This window comes from Falco biarmicus, chromosome Z, assembly GCF_023638135.1.
Source record: "Falco biarmicus isolate bFalBia1 chromosome Z, bFalBia1.pri, whole genome shotgun sequence".
In the NCBI taxonomy this organism is placed as follows: Eukaryota; Metazoa; Chordata; class Aves; order Falconiformes; family Falconidae; genus Falco; species Falco biarmicus.
The window spans coordinates 7,977,943-7,993,425 of NC_079311.1; the positions used below are offsets into that span (position 1 = coordinate 7,977,943).

The 15,483-nt window shown below is 43.4% G+C and overlaps 1 protein-coding gene across 1 annotated transcript in view; it reads left to right on the forward strand.

Annotated features, from left to right (window-relative positions):
- The first annotated feature begins 2,110 nt into the window (after window positions 1-2,110).
- The window catches only part of RHOBTB3 (Rho related BTB domain containing 3), a 29,252-nt gene continuing 15,879 nt past the window's right edge, over window positions 2,111-15,483 (forward strand). Inside the window, exons 1-4 of the mRNA XM_056325538.1 lie at window positions 2,111-2,332; window positions 2,551-2,767; window positions 11,521-11,713; window positions 14,061-14,212. Of these exons, the coding sequence (XP_056181513.1) occupies window positions 2,331-2,332; window positions 2,551-2,767; window positions 11,521-11,713; window positions 14,061-14,212 (564 nt within the window). The 5' untranslated portion in view covers window positions 2,111-2,330. The remainder of the gene's footprint in view (window positions 2,333-2,550; window positions 2,768-11,520; window positions 11,714-14,060; window positions 14,213-15,483) is intronic.

Sequence of the window (15,483 nt, forward strand, 5' to 3'; positions counted from 1 at the left end):
GAAGTGTTACTAAAACAGTACAATATTGTAGTCTGTAGGCTTTAAGTGGTGTTCATCAAGCAAGACAGATCCCATATCCACCATCTGCATAATTTGCCAGAATTGATAGCTCTGACAGTCCTAATTAGTTTCCCAGGTTGTTCAAGGAAGGACTGAGAGTAAAAGCAGTGTTTTCTGTGGCCTTCCATCTCTGTTGGTACCCCTGCCCATCACATCCTTAGCCAGGGCTAGCACTGCAGCAGTGCTAAGCTATGCTAATTGGAGTTTGGTTAATTGGGTCACTTCTGACTAGGGCTGCCTTATTCACCAGCCCAGTTTTTCTTGGTGTTACAACTCTCTATGTGCGTGCATGCTTTTGTGTGCATATATACATATTTGTGTCTGTATGTGTGTGTGCATATTTATTTAGCCACACGAGTAGTGCTCACTGGTGTTGTAAAGAGATTTTCTCTCAATGTTTTCCTTATTTATAGCAGCTAGACCACTGCAAGTTCAAATGTAAGCATTCCAAGGATATTCAGTGCCCTTTAAGAAGTACACTAATAGACAAGGTTGCAATAGTGTGAAGGCACTGAGTATGTTGGCTCTCACAAAACGAACTTCTTACACCCAGCGTTTGGACACTGCTGAGGGCTTGGATCTGGAAGGTGATACATCACAGCTGAAGGATCATCTGGAGGAAGAAAAAGTGGCTTCCTTTGCCTGTGTTTTTTAACTCAGCTAAAAAACATGGGTTCAAGCTTTTTTCTTTTTTTTTTCTTTTTTTGGGGGGGGGGCGGGTGGGGGGTGGGCAAACAAAACCAAAACCTCCACCTGTCATTTTTCTTTTAGTTTTATAAGTAAAGCTAGACTGAAAAGCAGAAGAAGCTCAAATGTGATAAAACGTGGAGAAACAAGAATGTTGGTCAATTATATCTTCTTGTTCTGGTTTATTTTTTTTTTCAGTAGGCCTTGTAAGAACTGCTAATAAAAATATAAATAATATTTGACTTCATTAGCATACAACAGTATTAATGCTTATGATTTGTAAAAGTGGCCTGGCCAGCAAATACAATACTGTATAAAACTTCGGCAGTGACATCAGTTGTCATCTCCCACATTTGCCAGTAGTGGAAGAGTACCTTTCTCAGAGTATAGGGTGTTGCAGGCCAAGGTCTGTTAATTATTCTGTTGATAATCGTATCAAGACCTGTGTTGAATGAGTTCCTGCCTGTGGGATTAACAGCAGCATGTGTTCACATATAAAGAGTGTTTATTTATCATTTAGTGTGCCTAAAATGTTTTTACTCTGTTTTTTTTTACCCTAATGTGTGTAGCGGTATCTGACAGAGAACATGACATTCTAGAATGGATTTGTTTCCAGAAATTTGTGTTCATTTTATTATAATTAGAGATTGTCCTTTTTGAAAACAGTGCTTTAAATGTCGCACGAATGATAAAAGATCTACATGGCATCTAAGAAATTATCAGCCTGATACTGAAAAGACAGATTGATTAAAAAAAACCCCAAACAACCAAGAAACTAACAAAAAGGGGCTGGAACACTTGAGCGGAGGATCTGCACATCGCGCTCTCCTTCAGCAGTGTCGGTCTCCGGGGGCTGGTTTCCCCGGGTGCCGCCGGGCTGTGCCGGTCCCCGCTCCGCAGGGCGGCGGCGGCAGCGTGTCCCGGCCGCTTCGCTCCGCTCCGCTCCGCCGCCCCTGCCCGGGCTGCGCTCCCGGCCCCGCCGCAACGTCAGCGCGCGCTGCCCGCCGCGCTCCGCTCGTGCCGGGTGACGTCAGGATGCGATGGCCGTGACCCCCCGGCCCGGCACCCGCCGCGCGCCCGGCCTCACCTGCCGCCGCTGAGGAGCGCAGCCGCCACTGCGCGGGCTGCCGCCGCCGCCGCCACTGCGCGGGCTGCCGCCGCCGCCGCCACTGCGCGGGCTGCCGCCGCCGCCGCCACTGCGCGGGCTGCCGCCGCCGCCGCCACTGCGCGGGCTGCCGCCGCCGCCGCCACTGCGCGGGCTGCCGCCGCCGCCGCCACTGCGCGGGCTGCTGCCGCCGCCGCCGCCGCCGCCACTGCGCGGGCTGCCGCCGCCGCCGCCGCTGCCGCCGCCGCCGCCGCCGCCGCCCCGGTGCGCGGCCGCAGCCCATCGCCCGGCGCCGCCGGCACCAAGCCTGCCAGCCCGGCTGCGGGCGAGGGGATGTGCCCAGAGCCCCGGGGGTCTCCGCGGCGACGCTGAGTGGGCACCAGCAAACACAGAGCCCAGCCAACGGGGGTTGTCATGCAAGCAGCGTGCTCAGGTTTCTCTCCTGCTTTGCTCTCATCCTGCTGCTGCATTTGAGATCATGTATGTGTTCTGCTGTTGGTTACCGGGGGGGTGGTGGTGGTGGTGGTGTTAAAAATCTGGGGTGGGAACAGTATTTGGAAGGATTAATATGTTAGTTTTGATTTAAGGGGATTGTTGTGTTCTTTGTGTTTTGTTGGGTTTTTTTCTTCCTCTTATGCCACTTATCCCAGCCCTTCATCTTTGCTAACACAGCTTTATCTTTATTATTTTTATTTTAGGTCGGTTAATATTGTAGCCTTTGGGAATGAAAGAGATGGGTTTTCTGAGGACAGTCAGCAGCTGAGCCTGATCTGGAGCTATCTGGTGAGAAGCGCTCTCATTTCCCAGATCGACAGCAGCTTGTCTGCGAGCCACATTGGGAGCCCAGTTTGTACTGAGTACCAAGCCTGCGCGTTTGGAAATGTCAGACTGGTGGTACACGACTGTCCTGTCTGGGTAAGAGATCAGTCACAATCTTTTTAACCACACATAACAGCGTAAACTGCTTTAATAAAATGAAAATATATACTAATTTAAAATTATTTTCTTTATTATGGGGTTTTACTTATATTTTCATTATTGCTAATATTAAAAGCATACAAAATGTAACCAGGCAAATGCTGCAAAATCTCCAAGGTGCTATGGAAAGTTTCTTATGAACAAGCTGCTGCCCACTTGCTCTGTAGGAAGGTGGTATTTTCAACTGTTTAGTGAAAATCTTACTGAAGGTAGCCCAAACGTAAACAAGAATACCTTTTCTGTGACACTGCATCATAAACACTCTCTCCAAATATTAATCAACAGTAAACCAAGTTGTATGTATCTTTTCTGTAAAAATGAAAAGGGAGTCAGTTTTCCAGCTTTGAAAAATGTCAGATTATAAGATTTTGTACTTTGCAGAATACAGTATATGGAGTAATTTCTAGTGCTGTTGTAATGAATAATCACATCAAACCATTATTTCCTTTATCTGAAGGTAAATACAAAGGGGTTTGGCACTGTTCCAAGTTGTCAGCACTTTTGTTAGTAAGTGAGATAACTTAGTTATGAGTACGAGCAGATCAATGATTATGTAAGAAGTGATGCTAATAATCTAAATTAAAACATAATTAATGACTACTTAGTAGCCTTAAAAAAAAATTAAGCTTAGCAGCTTTTAGAAATTAAAACAATAATCAGTTTCAGCTCCATAATTCTATCCTTAGGTTGATTTTGCAGTCCTGCAAGGGAAACTTTTGGGGGCATCTGCAGGAATCCTAACAGTTCCAGAAATACATGATCAGAAGTTTGCAGTCTTGAAACCAAGTGTTCCAGTTTAGGTGTCCTTCTGTTCTCTTATTTCTCATGCTTTTTTTGTCAGGGACGCTTACAGACACCAGTCCAGGTGGATGGGGGGATCCTGTTCTTACTCTTTGAAGCTGCATGTAACCTGCACATGCATTTTTCTGGAGTCATTGGAGCACATCAATGAGTAAAAGCTCCTGAATATAAATTAAGGCTGTAGGACTTCAAAGGGTATTTCAGAGAACTGGAGGTTGGTAGGGCAGGTGGGAAGGCAAGCAAGGATAGCTGGGGAAGGGTGAAGAAAGGACCTGGATGGGAGGTGCAGTTTGTGTGGTTTTAGGTTGTTTTATTTGCATTTGCTTTTCTACAAAACAAGGTTCTTCAACTCTGGAGACCTTATAATGTTTGCCCTTGAAAAACTGGCTTGCTATTGTCTGGGACATTACATTTCGGAGGCCTCTTGTTTCTTCCTTTCTCAGCTAAAGGAGGCAGGAGATTTATTGCTGGGAATGATGAGGAACAATTGGCGTTTTTCACTTAGTACTCTTTGGACTCTGCAAGGGGTTATTTGTTCTGAGTGAAGCTACTTCCTTGTTAGGGTGAGGCAGAACAGGAGTTTTCCCATAGTCTGGATGCTTGAAGTTTGCTGCATCACAGTGATCCTTTCAGGACTATTCCTGTGGTAGCCTGGGGAAATGGTACAGGACAATTCAAAACATTGACTCACACTGCAGGTCATATTCTCCATGGAAAAGGGTTCTTGTTGCACGTAACTGAAACATAGAGAGGGTGGTATGGTGGGCCTTGTGTTATTTCCACCTCTGTCATCTGAGCATAATATAAAGGCAGATCTGCATTTTACCTGTGATTTGTATCTCATCTAGATTAAATCTGTATGATTAAGGCAAGCCAGTCCTAGACATAAACTTGGCAACTGAGTATGCTGATAGCTGTGAGTCTCCAAACTCAAGGGTGCCCAAGTGCTTTTTGCCTTCTGCAGCTGTCTGCCTGGAAAAGCAACGTGGATACAGGTTCTGCCAAGCAGAACATGGCGGGGATCCTTTTGTGAGGTAGATTGTGGCACAGGGTGAGTTTGCTGGTGTGCTGCTGCACCTGTCTGTTAGCCTAGGATGCTGCTCAACTTTTTGAGTTCTGCAGGAAGGGTCAACAGCTCAAGTGTCTTTGGTTGAACTCTTCACGGTGGTGGCACCCTTCCTGATGATATTATGATACAAGGCACCTTACTGTGTATTGTGTCTGTCTTTGAAAGGGCTGCAGCAAGGTTTTACAGCAGCTGCCAAAGTGCTCATGCACTGGTGGGTTGGAGAAACATGAAAGGTCTGGACCATGTGGTGAACACTACCATGGTGGCATTGGCCTGGTGGGCACTGTGCTGCTCTGAGGGAGTTCTGTTCTATAAGCTGAAGGTGACCAAAGGCCAGACTGCAGAGTAGGTAGGAAAGCTTCTTGGTCACGATCACCCAAGGCAATGCCCATCAGATGTTACAGACAGACATGGGGGAATGGTGTTTCCAACCTGCATTGGGACTGCTGTTTTCACGCAGCAGCTCTGTAAATCTTTTAATCTCCAGTGCAGGTACTATACTCTTTGATGTTGTATGGCTTAAAAAATTGCAAGGATAAATTCATGTTTGCCAACACGTAGAACAGCAGCACTGTGTTGTGAGAAGCTCTCTTTCCCGTGGCAGTTGCAGGATGCAGGGTGGAAGTGCCAGCTTTGGGAGGGGTGTTATCATTCATGCAGATGACATGGGGTTGTAGAGATAGTGGTGGACCATTCTTTTCAAAATCTGGGGTCAAAATGTCACCGTTTCCAAAACCATGTTGGTCTCCACGTGTCAATCACTGGGGATATCACTATGGCCCACTGTGTCCTGTGCTGCTTTTGCAAAGCTGCATGCTGGTATCTCCCATGTGCAGGGGACAGATACCAAAGTGGACCAACATCCTTGTGATTCATGTGGCTGGAAAATGTTTTGACAAAAAATTAAGACCTAGGATGAGAGGAGATATAAGGAACTGGGGAAAACATACCTGTGTGCTAACATCCGTACTGAATATTGTGATTTTAATAGGTGATCAGTTGATGATGCATGCTCGAGTTGTGCGCTCATAAAGCATGTTGAACTAGCATGTCCCAGTTTTTCTAATTTTTTTCAGGGTAAACCTCAGTCTGGGAGCTGGTAACTTACAAGAAGAAATTTGCAAGATGAATTTTAAGATTCGGTTTGGAAAAGGTTGCTTTATTTAGCACTCTATATCAATTTTGACAGTCTTTGGGACTAAGTTGTCATTTTATCGGCTTCTGTATAGTTTTCAGCTTCAGCTACTTTACACTGAATTTTGTTATGCTTTTGCATATGTACAAGTAAAAACTGCAGAAAAAGTGCAGGCAAAATTTGTAGTACCTGATGGCAAGTGAGTCATCCTCAGCTTCAGAATGAAGCATAGCATGGGAGCTATAATGCATATTTTGATTAATTTGATTATAATGCTGGAAAATAAATGACAGAATGAAAACTTCACTTTGAGTGTCCCCTAGCTGCATTACCTCTTGTGTTCTTTCCTCCCTTGGAGCAGTACGATAAGGATGTGAGAGTGTTTTGGTCCTGAGCTGGGGGTCTTGCTGTCCTTTTTTAATTTTTTTGCTCTGTGAGCTACCTGGTTTGGTTTTTTTTTTTTTTTTTTTTTTTTTTTTTTCTGTTGTTATTTGCTTGGGGGTTTTGTGTGTGTGTGTGTGTGTGTGTATTTTTTTGTTTGTTTGGGTTGGGTTTTGTGTGCTCGTGTGTGTTTTGGGTGGGTTTTTCTTTGTTTGTTTGGTTTTTTGTATTTTTTCCCCCAGGGAACCATCCCTCCAGAAGTTTTGTGCTGTCCCCTAGTTTATAAAAACTGCCCATTTTATCTAGAGGTGCACTGACATCAGTGTCCTTGTGCTCCTTATCCTAGCTAGGCTTGCCTTCCCTTAACATGTCTGAAGGTAAAGGGATCTGATCCATTTTTTACTTTTATTTATTATTTTTAGAAATCAAATCAAATTACTGCTTCAGTATAAAACCACAGCTGGCAGCTTTTCCTTCTTTACTCATTTCTAAGCTTGGCTGTCTGAAGATGGCAGTTTACTACAGATGATTGTAACCTGGTAAATTATTTTCCCTGCTATGATCTTTATTTTTGCTTTTTAATTACTAAATTACTTTATGAGAGGACAACACAAGACAATGCTAGAATTTTTAATTATATATATATTTTTTTTTCGGGGTGTTGGGGCATCAGTGCAAGCAGTTAAAGCTTTTTTGGAAAGCCTGGAGTGAAAAACAAAAGTGGCATTCCAGGGTTGTGGTCTGCATTCCCTTACTTTCTGAGGAAAACACTTCCTTCTGTGCTGCAGGTTACTATGCTAAGTTCAGGGGACTAGTAAGTTTTGAAGAGTACACCCAGAAAATTTGTCTGCAGTGGACCTGCAGAAATTGCAGAGAAACCCTGAAAAAACAGGGAAGGGTCTGGTACGTGGTCTGGAAAGCATCACTGCAAAGAAGGATCTGCTGATGGAGAACGGGTCTGTAAATGGGTCCTGTAAATGGGAGATGAACTTTCCAATATTCCCGATGCAGCTCTCTTGGATCCTGGGGAGATCCCAGGGGAGCGGTCCACAGGGGTGGCCAGGCTCCCTTGTCCCCCCAAAGCATGTTTACTGTCGCTGCTGCCCCAGATCAAGGGCTGGGCTAGGTGGGTATGGCGACATTTACGGGCAGCTTTTAGAGAGAGTGTGGGCATTGCAAGGGCACTTGTGCAAGGGATTTCACTGCCGTTCCATAAAGGCATTCATAAATTATTTTTAACAAAGCAAGTATTGTCCTTGTGAGGGGCCATGTGATTTTGTAGGAAAATCGCGTCTTCATTGCCGCTGAAGGCTTTTTTCTCAATGTTAACGCTTGAGAAGTATGATTTAGTAATGGCAAGAATATATTATCAGACTTACATAATGGAGGCAAGCAAGGAAAGAATGAAGCTTTTTTTCTAATGAGTCCTGAGAGGGATAGCAACAGAAGTATAATTATAATTAATAAGGTCGTAGTATAATAACCTTAGCTGTGCAGTTACTTTTTCCTGTTGTCAATGGCTGTCTTGGGAAATGGACTGTGCCAGCAGCAGGAAGCATGGCAAGAGGAGTAGCTGCTGCATCGGTTTCATAGATGGAGTCTGGAATTAGGTTTATTCCTGAATCTGAACTGTTATTTGTCATCTGAAGAAATTCCCGCTGTCGTTTTTGCATGAAAGCTTTTGTAAAAGTGATGACCAAGGAGGCTCCCAGCGCTGTCTCAGCGATGCCTTGCGCCGGTAACCCTTTGTTGTCAGAGTCTTTTTGGAGGATTTTCCCAGCAGAGGGCACCAATCCCGGCACTCTGTGCTACGCTTGACGCGAATGGAAAGTAACTGTAACAAGACCTCTGGAAACACACTTTTCTCCTCTGTGTTTTTAAACATAACATCCATCTTCCGGAATGGGCTTTCAGGGTTGTTAAATATGTGAGGGCATAGGGAACCTGCACGACAGCAACAGAGCTGGCCGCTGTGAGATGCTGGGTTGGCATATTCTGCATTTTCCACTTTTGATGTACCCAGCGCTGGCCCTTACCCTGTGAAAGTAGGGTCCATCCCCACCAGAACGTCATTAACTTTAGTAAAAATCCTTCCTGATAGGATTAATAGAGACACGCGGCGGTGACACGGGGCAGTGGCAGAAGGCACAGACCTCCCCAGACCTGCTGCAACGTGCAGCCACATGCAACCTGGGAAGCTGTGACAGCCTGCACCACATTTCCATAGTGTTTCTTTCCCCTGGTAGTTAAAGAGGTGTGTTCGCACACCTCTGCATCTGTTCTCAGTAAGGATTTTGCCAGTGTTCCTCACACCTGCTGAGACGGAAATAACGGCAAGTTGTGCTAAGTACAAGAAGAGCAGGGGAATCCTACGAGGTGATTGCCACATTTTCTTTTCGTTGTTGTTTTGTTTTCCAAAATATAATTGCTTTTTTTATTAGTATTGTTTTCACTGGGGAAAAAAAGGAAACCACCTAGAGGGTTTTTTTGCTATATGATATTGACCTCTTAAGCCACTGTTTTCTTAAATGCATAAGCAGGCGCATGCAGACAAACACAAGCCTGCTTCAGCATACTCTGTTGGGAGTCCCAGCAGCAAGAAGAGCACTAGAGCTGCCACTGCTTGAGGTTAGTGCATGGAGGGTCTTCCAGCTGGCATTCTACTGGATGATGCTCTCCTTGGAGAGCCAAGATGAGAGCTGGGCCCAGAGGAGAGTGCGTGTCTGAGTGTGTGTCAGATACCTGGTGTCCTGTCCTCTGCGGCTGGTGGGCCTGGTGTCAGGACATTGATATGTAGAAGACCTGTCATCTGCTGTAGGTCAGGACTAGGTTTATGCTGAAGCTAAGCATGAGAGTCAGAGCTGGTCCTTGGGCATGGCTGTGTTCATACTGACCAAAAACTTAGAAATGTCAAAACAGAAATAACATGTAATGGTGTCATAATGTACTGGAGACTTAGCTCCATAAACAAACACATCACTACCTGTAAAAAATATGTTACATTCCATAAGAAGTTTCCATAAACATTATTTATCCTTAACACTTCAAGCTGTGGCAGATTTATTGTGTATTTCTGCACCTGTGCTCTAACCTCGCTGGTGATACTGCTGTTTGTCACCCAGCTCATGGAGATGTGCCTATGCAAACCTGGGCTGAGCTTGAAGACAGGCAGATAGAAGGAGACTCCAAGGGAACAGGCATGCGTTCTGGCTGCCAGCAGCATAGAACAGCTAAATATTCTATATTATTTTTTGGGTTGTATTATATTTTTCCCTTAAAGCTTTGTCATGTTAAATATATACAAGCCTACTAAAAATTCTCTGTTGAGATCTTCATCAGCTAAAACATAGTAAAGCTGTCCCTTGAAAATTCTCGGGTTTTGCCTGCCTGTGTGATCAGGCTCTGCAAATGCCCAGCTGGCTGGATGTCTCAAAGCACTGTAGCTGGTAGTCTTACTGCTAGAGGTGCTAAACATGTGTTTATGTGTTAACTTGATATTCTTAACACAGCCTAGATGATTCTGTTAAATGCTGGTGGAGATTTTCCTTAGCCTGGGGTTATAACAGCCTCTAACAGAGTTGACTGAAAAAACATACCCAGAGCAGTGCTTTTAAAACTCTTTGTCAACATGGTGAATCAAAGAATAGCTATTCTTGATAATTTCTTAATTGCCTCTGGTTTTCTTATTCTAGAACCAGAAGAGCTATTAAAGGAATTAATGGGAATGCCTGTTATGCTCTTTAGATTATTTTCTGACTTATGGGTGTGTTGTGCACTGACAGTCCAGGCAAATATTTGTGGACTGATGCACTTCTGTCAAGTTCATGCTACCTCCTGTACTGAAGAGCATTGCAGGTACCTCACCCCAGATTTCAAATAATGACTATTTTGAAGTGGTCAAAAATAATTACATCGACAGTGCAATCCAGTTCACTTGTTGATACTAATAACCTTTTATATATTACTCTGGCTGCCATCTGTAATGCTTTTATTTTTGTGATCTGTTCTTCAAAAATCACATTGGTCCTCCCCAACCCAAACTTTGAGTTCTGCCCTTTTATCACTTCTGTGTTCATTTACTCCTCTTTTCTACATCTTTATTTCATCATTTCTAATTTCCTTTTTTTTTTTTTTTCTCAAGATCCCAAGTTCTTCTAGCTTTACCTTGTGCTGTACAGGACTGTTATGGAATCTAGAATGACAGGATGTTTTGGGCTGGAAGGGACCTCAAAGACCACCCACAGGCAGGGACACCCCTCACCAGCCCAGGCTGCTCCCAGCCCCATCCAGCCTGGCCTTGAGCCCTGCCAGGGATGGGGCACCCACAGCTGCTCTGGGCAGCCTGGGCCAGCGCCTCGCCGCCCTCATCGTAAAAAATGCTTCCTTAAGTCCAACGAAAATCTGCCCTCTTTTAGTTTAGAACTGTTGCCCCTTGTCCCATCACTACAGGCCCTGGTAAAAAGGTGTCTCTGTTCCAAGAGGTCATACTATTTAGTTTTTTGAGTTGATTTCCAGTTCTTTGGACCAGTTCCAGATTTCTGTCGGGAGTTTTCAGTTAAGCACGTGTACAAAGCCATAGCTTTCATTGGTATTTGTGAGCTACCTTTAGGTAAAGCAGAAATTGTGAAATTACATACATTATATACACAATATACATTATATTCTGAAATAATAACTGTATATTACATGTAGATACAGCAGAGTTGTAAATTAACAGGATACCAGATAATTTTACAGTGGAAGTTTTACACTTACGGCACAGAACAGTGACAAAAAGAGTGTGAAGTTGGAAAAGTTAATTTTAGGTATGTGATGAAAGTCCTTAGCCTAAAGACATTAACACTTGCTAAAGCTACATGGAATCTCTTGAGAAGCAGATAAAAATTGTACTCAAGTGATGAAACTTGTATTTAAAGGTTCATAGGCACATAACATAGTTCTGTGTAACCCTTCCCCCAAAATGTTGTGATAAATAAAGGTTTTGTATGAATTGCTGCAAACCTCTACTGCTGCAGCTGCTTTTTTTCTTAATGAAAACACCTTGAAGTAATTAAATCAGTAATGTTTCTTCCTAAAAAGTATATTCCTAGGTGAACCCTGCTTTTTCTTCTTCCTGAAGAATTTCTGAATTCATAAAATAAATATATTTATTATAACGAATGACTTGTTCTCCAAAGAAGGCAATTACAAAGCATGAATTCTGCTCTTTATTGCTCAGCTGTACGGTTTTGCTTTAAGAGTATTGAACAGTTCACCTTTTCCTTTATAGACGGGAGATTTTTGATCAGTGTTTTTTCTGTTTAGGATATATTTGACAGTGACTGGTACACCTCACGCAGCCTCATTGGAGGAGCTGATATTATTGTGATTAAATACTCTGTCAATGACAAGACTTCATTTCAAGAACTAAAGGACAGTTATGTCCCAATGATAAAAAAAGCATTGAACCACTGCTCAGTTCCAGTAATAATTTCTGCTATTGGTGCAAGAAAAAACGGTATGTATCCAGTCGCCTGTAGTAATAATTATAATCTCACTTGGGAGTTAGATATGCTGTAATTTCAGCAGAAGCTCATTGTTTTTCCAAGTTGCTAACAGAAACAATTAGTCTGTCAGGATGACAGTAATATGTGCATGTATTATGGTTCTGTAGACTGGTGTATTGGCAAGAATATTATGCTTAATTAACTAACGCTAGTGATGAAAGGCATCCTATCCTGCTTTGACCTCTGCAATGAGTCTTCTTGTGGAGCCATCACACATGGGGATTAGATGTAGTGCTTTGGATTAAGCAGCGTACATCTGAGTGTATGAAACGAACCCTGTGGTTATGAGTTCTTTCTGGTCATGTCTCAGGTGTAAAATACCTCTAGTGTATGAGACTAAAACTGAGCCGGTCAGCTTGCAGCCACTGGAGGGTGGTGGAAAAGTCTGGGACATCTCTGGGATGTCTTTGGATGAACAGACATACCAGCTCTTCGGGTACCATAAAGTGCCACATCCTACTGCATCAACGAGGTTGACCGGTCATGGCAAGAGTAGCTATGGTATAGATATGGTATAGCGTATGTGCCCACGCAGTGCCCTGTTAGGCTGCTCAGTAGTCTGCTGTAAGAACAATGCAAATTGATGTTACACTGAATATTTAAAGTTCTTGTTGTTGTTGCTGTTTAATTGATATGAAAATCACTGTTGCACAACTGAGGAAGAACCGAGTGGATGGAAGTGCCCGGCAGCCGACCAGGGCAGCACTGCTGAGATGGTTTGGGTACACGTTGGTAACTACTCTCTGTTTATATCAGGGAAATAAAGTTCAGAAAGAATACCACAGATAACAGTATAACAAACATACAAAATTCACTCTGTGTTTCCAAATGTTTTGTGTTGTGCTTTTGTTGATTTTCCTGTGGTCTTTTTAGTTGTGAGGCCTGATTTTTTTTCAGTAAAGCAATGAATGCAAAATTTGAGCCTGTAAGTTATCTTTTGCTTCATGAGTTTGGCTAAGAGAAGTGTTCCTGAGTACCGCTCCTGCTATGAGTAAGGGATGTGATGGATGCAGATGTAGACATTTATTTTATAATGTACCAAGAAATATTCAGCTATATGAAGTGTGTCTTCTGTGGACGTAATGTTCAGTTTTGCCAGCTTATATATCTTTCTGCTCAGTGATTAAAAAGGACTGTTGAAGAACTCTATAACAATTAAATCTTTATTTTCTTCCCTTTAGTAATTCACTGATAATGATCAAGTGTTTTTATGCTATGATTTACAGGGGTAAGAAATGTGCCATTCTGAAGGCACAGTCTTGCTAAAGTCATGTTTGTCTTCCCAGTGCCTTTTCTTAGTTTTTTTATTTAAGCAGAGGATACCACCAATCCGAGTGACTCCACTACTGACATTTTTCTTTTCCTTTTTTTTTTTCTTTTTTTTTTTTCTGTCTTTCTCCCTGGACCGTGGGAGAAGTCAGGCTCTCCAGCTGCGGTTTCGCTTTGGGACCTGCTGGAGCAAACTGCTGTGCACACACAGAACCCTTTTGTTTCTAGGAGGTATTTGTGAACACAGCAGTTTGCTCATAGAAATTACTAAGATCTTAATCCTCTGTAGTAGCAAATGGTGCTGCCAAAAGAAATAATAAAAAAAAGGGTGTTATTACATGTTATCCATAGGTCTGAACAGAGGAAATTAATGTAGTGCATGCATGGCACATTTGAAAGCACATCCATAGCCAGCAGGTTCTTACTGGCATTAAGCAAAGTTGAGCCAGGGTGGCTAAGAGATTTTTGTCAGTTAACTGGCATAGTCATAAAAATACCTATTTTGGCTGAAAAAAAATCATGTAAAATATGTGTAATTGAGTCATAATTCTGAGGCATGTACATGCTCATAACAGCCGGGACTACAGTGGAGTTTTTTCCCTTGTGTTAGTTACTGTGCATGCTTCCTGCATGGATAGGCCACAAGAATTAAATCTTTAAGGGTGACATTAATGAATGGTAACACCTGCAGGCTAGCACAACACCTGTGCATACAAGGATATGGAGGCCCCAAGCCAAACCTGGCTTCTGGAAGTCCTGCTTGACTTTCCCACCTTGGGAATACCAAATGTAAATGACGCTGATGTCATATATGCTGAGCTTTGTATAGTAGCTAATATTTTGAATTCATTACTAAGAAGTTGGGAGTTTTTTTGCAGTAATTATAGAGATATCTTAATAGAAAATTGCTATGTTTCCATTTCCCTCTTAGTACTTTTCTAAATAATGCATGTTTAGAATTATTTCAGAAGCTAATCTTTCTGGATTATTTGACAGAAATGGCCTTTTTTGCATCACTTTTTATCCCAGGAGTACCTTGCACCTGCCCCCTGTGCACGTTGGACAGGAGGAGCTGTGTCACCACCTCCGAGGGAGTTCAGCTTGCCAAGGAACTGGGAGCCACTTACCTCGAGCTGCACACCCTTAATGACTTCTACATACAGAAGTACTTTGGAGGAGTGGTGAGTGAGAAACCACTGGGCTGAAAGCAGGGTGGCACGCACGGGAGGTGCACAACTGATGTCAGGGCTTTGGAGAGTGAGTGGAGGCACATCACGAACCCTCCCACCGAGGGCAAAATCCCACCGATGCGAAACTTAGGTTAGATACAAGGAAGAAATTATTTCCAATGAGGGCGGCGAGGCGCTGGCCCAGGCTGCCCAGAGCAGCTGTGGGTGCCCCATCCCTGGCAGGGCTCAAGGCCAGGCTGGACGGGGCTGGGAGCAGCCTGGGCTGGGGGGAGGGGGCCGTGCCTATGGCCGGGTAGGGAGGAACTAGATGGTCTTTGAGGCCCCTTCCAAGCCAAACCAGTCTGTGATTCCATGATTCCATGATGCTAGCTGAATTGGCAGTACCAAGGTTGCTCTGATTTTAACCAGTGTAGGAAAGCCATACCACACACTGCAATAATTTTGCCCCTCCTGTTCCTGTCCTTCTATCTTGCTAGGGTAGGGTAATCAAAACCCAGTTGGACAAGGCATTCGGCAGCCCCATCCCACATTGAAGGCAAGTCCTGTTTTGAGGAGGTGCCCTGAGTGGGTGACTTACACATGCCCCTTCCAACCTGAATTATTCCATAATATGGTGTTATTTTAAATTCTGATTGCTCAAACACTCACAACTGCTCTACTTGTAAAGTGAGACAATTGAATTGCCTTATTTTTTTAGCATAGTTATGTGGTTGTTCAGTACACAGTCATGACACAGTGTGCAATCGTGAGCTGAGCCTGGGGTCAGCAGCAGTGAAGCTGAACAAGGCAGAAGCTAAGAGTCTTGTTAAAATATCCCACTGCTAATGAGCTTGCTCTTTTCCCACTCCTCTGAAGAGAAGGAAGTACACTGAGCAGTTTCTCCATACAGTCTTCCAGATTTATTTGTCTTCTCCACAAAATTGTTTCACAGGGTTATTTAATTTTCAGTTTTATAAGGTATTTTAAGCTCAGACTATTTTTTTTTTTTTTTTTTTGAAACTTATGGTTACTTTCCCAGTGGCATTTGGGTTTGAACAAAAAAATGCAGTTCTTTTGGCACAATAGTTTCACACGGTCTTTACAGCAGTAAAGACCAGACAGTATAGTGGTGTATCCATATGGTGTATTTTCCGTGGGAATTGGTAGTAACTTGGAATCTCTGGCACAACAGTTAGCCTGTTTTTATCAGATCCTTTCATTCCCAATGAAAAGCAAGGAACCAACTCAACACGTGGTCTAGCCAGAGTGTTTTTCTAGTTTTT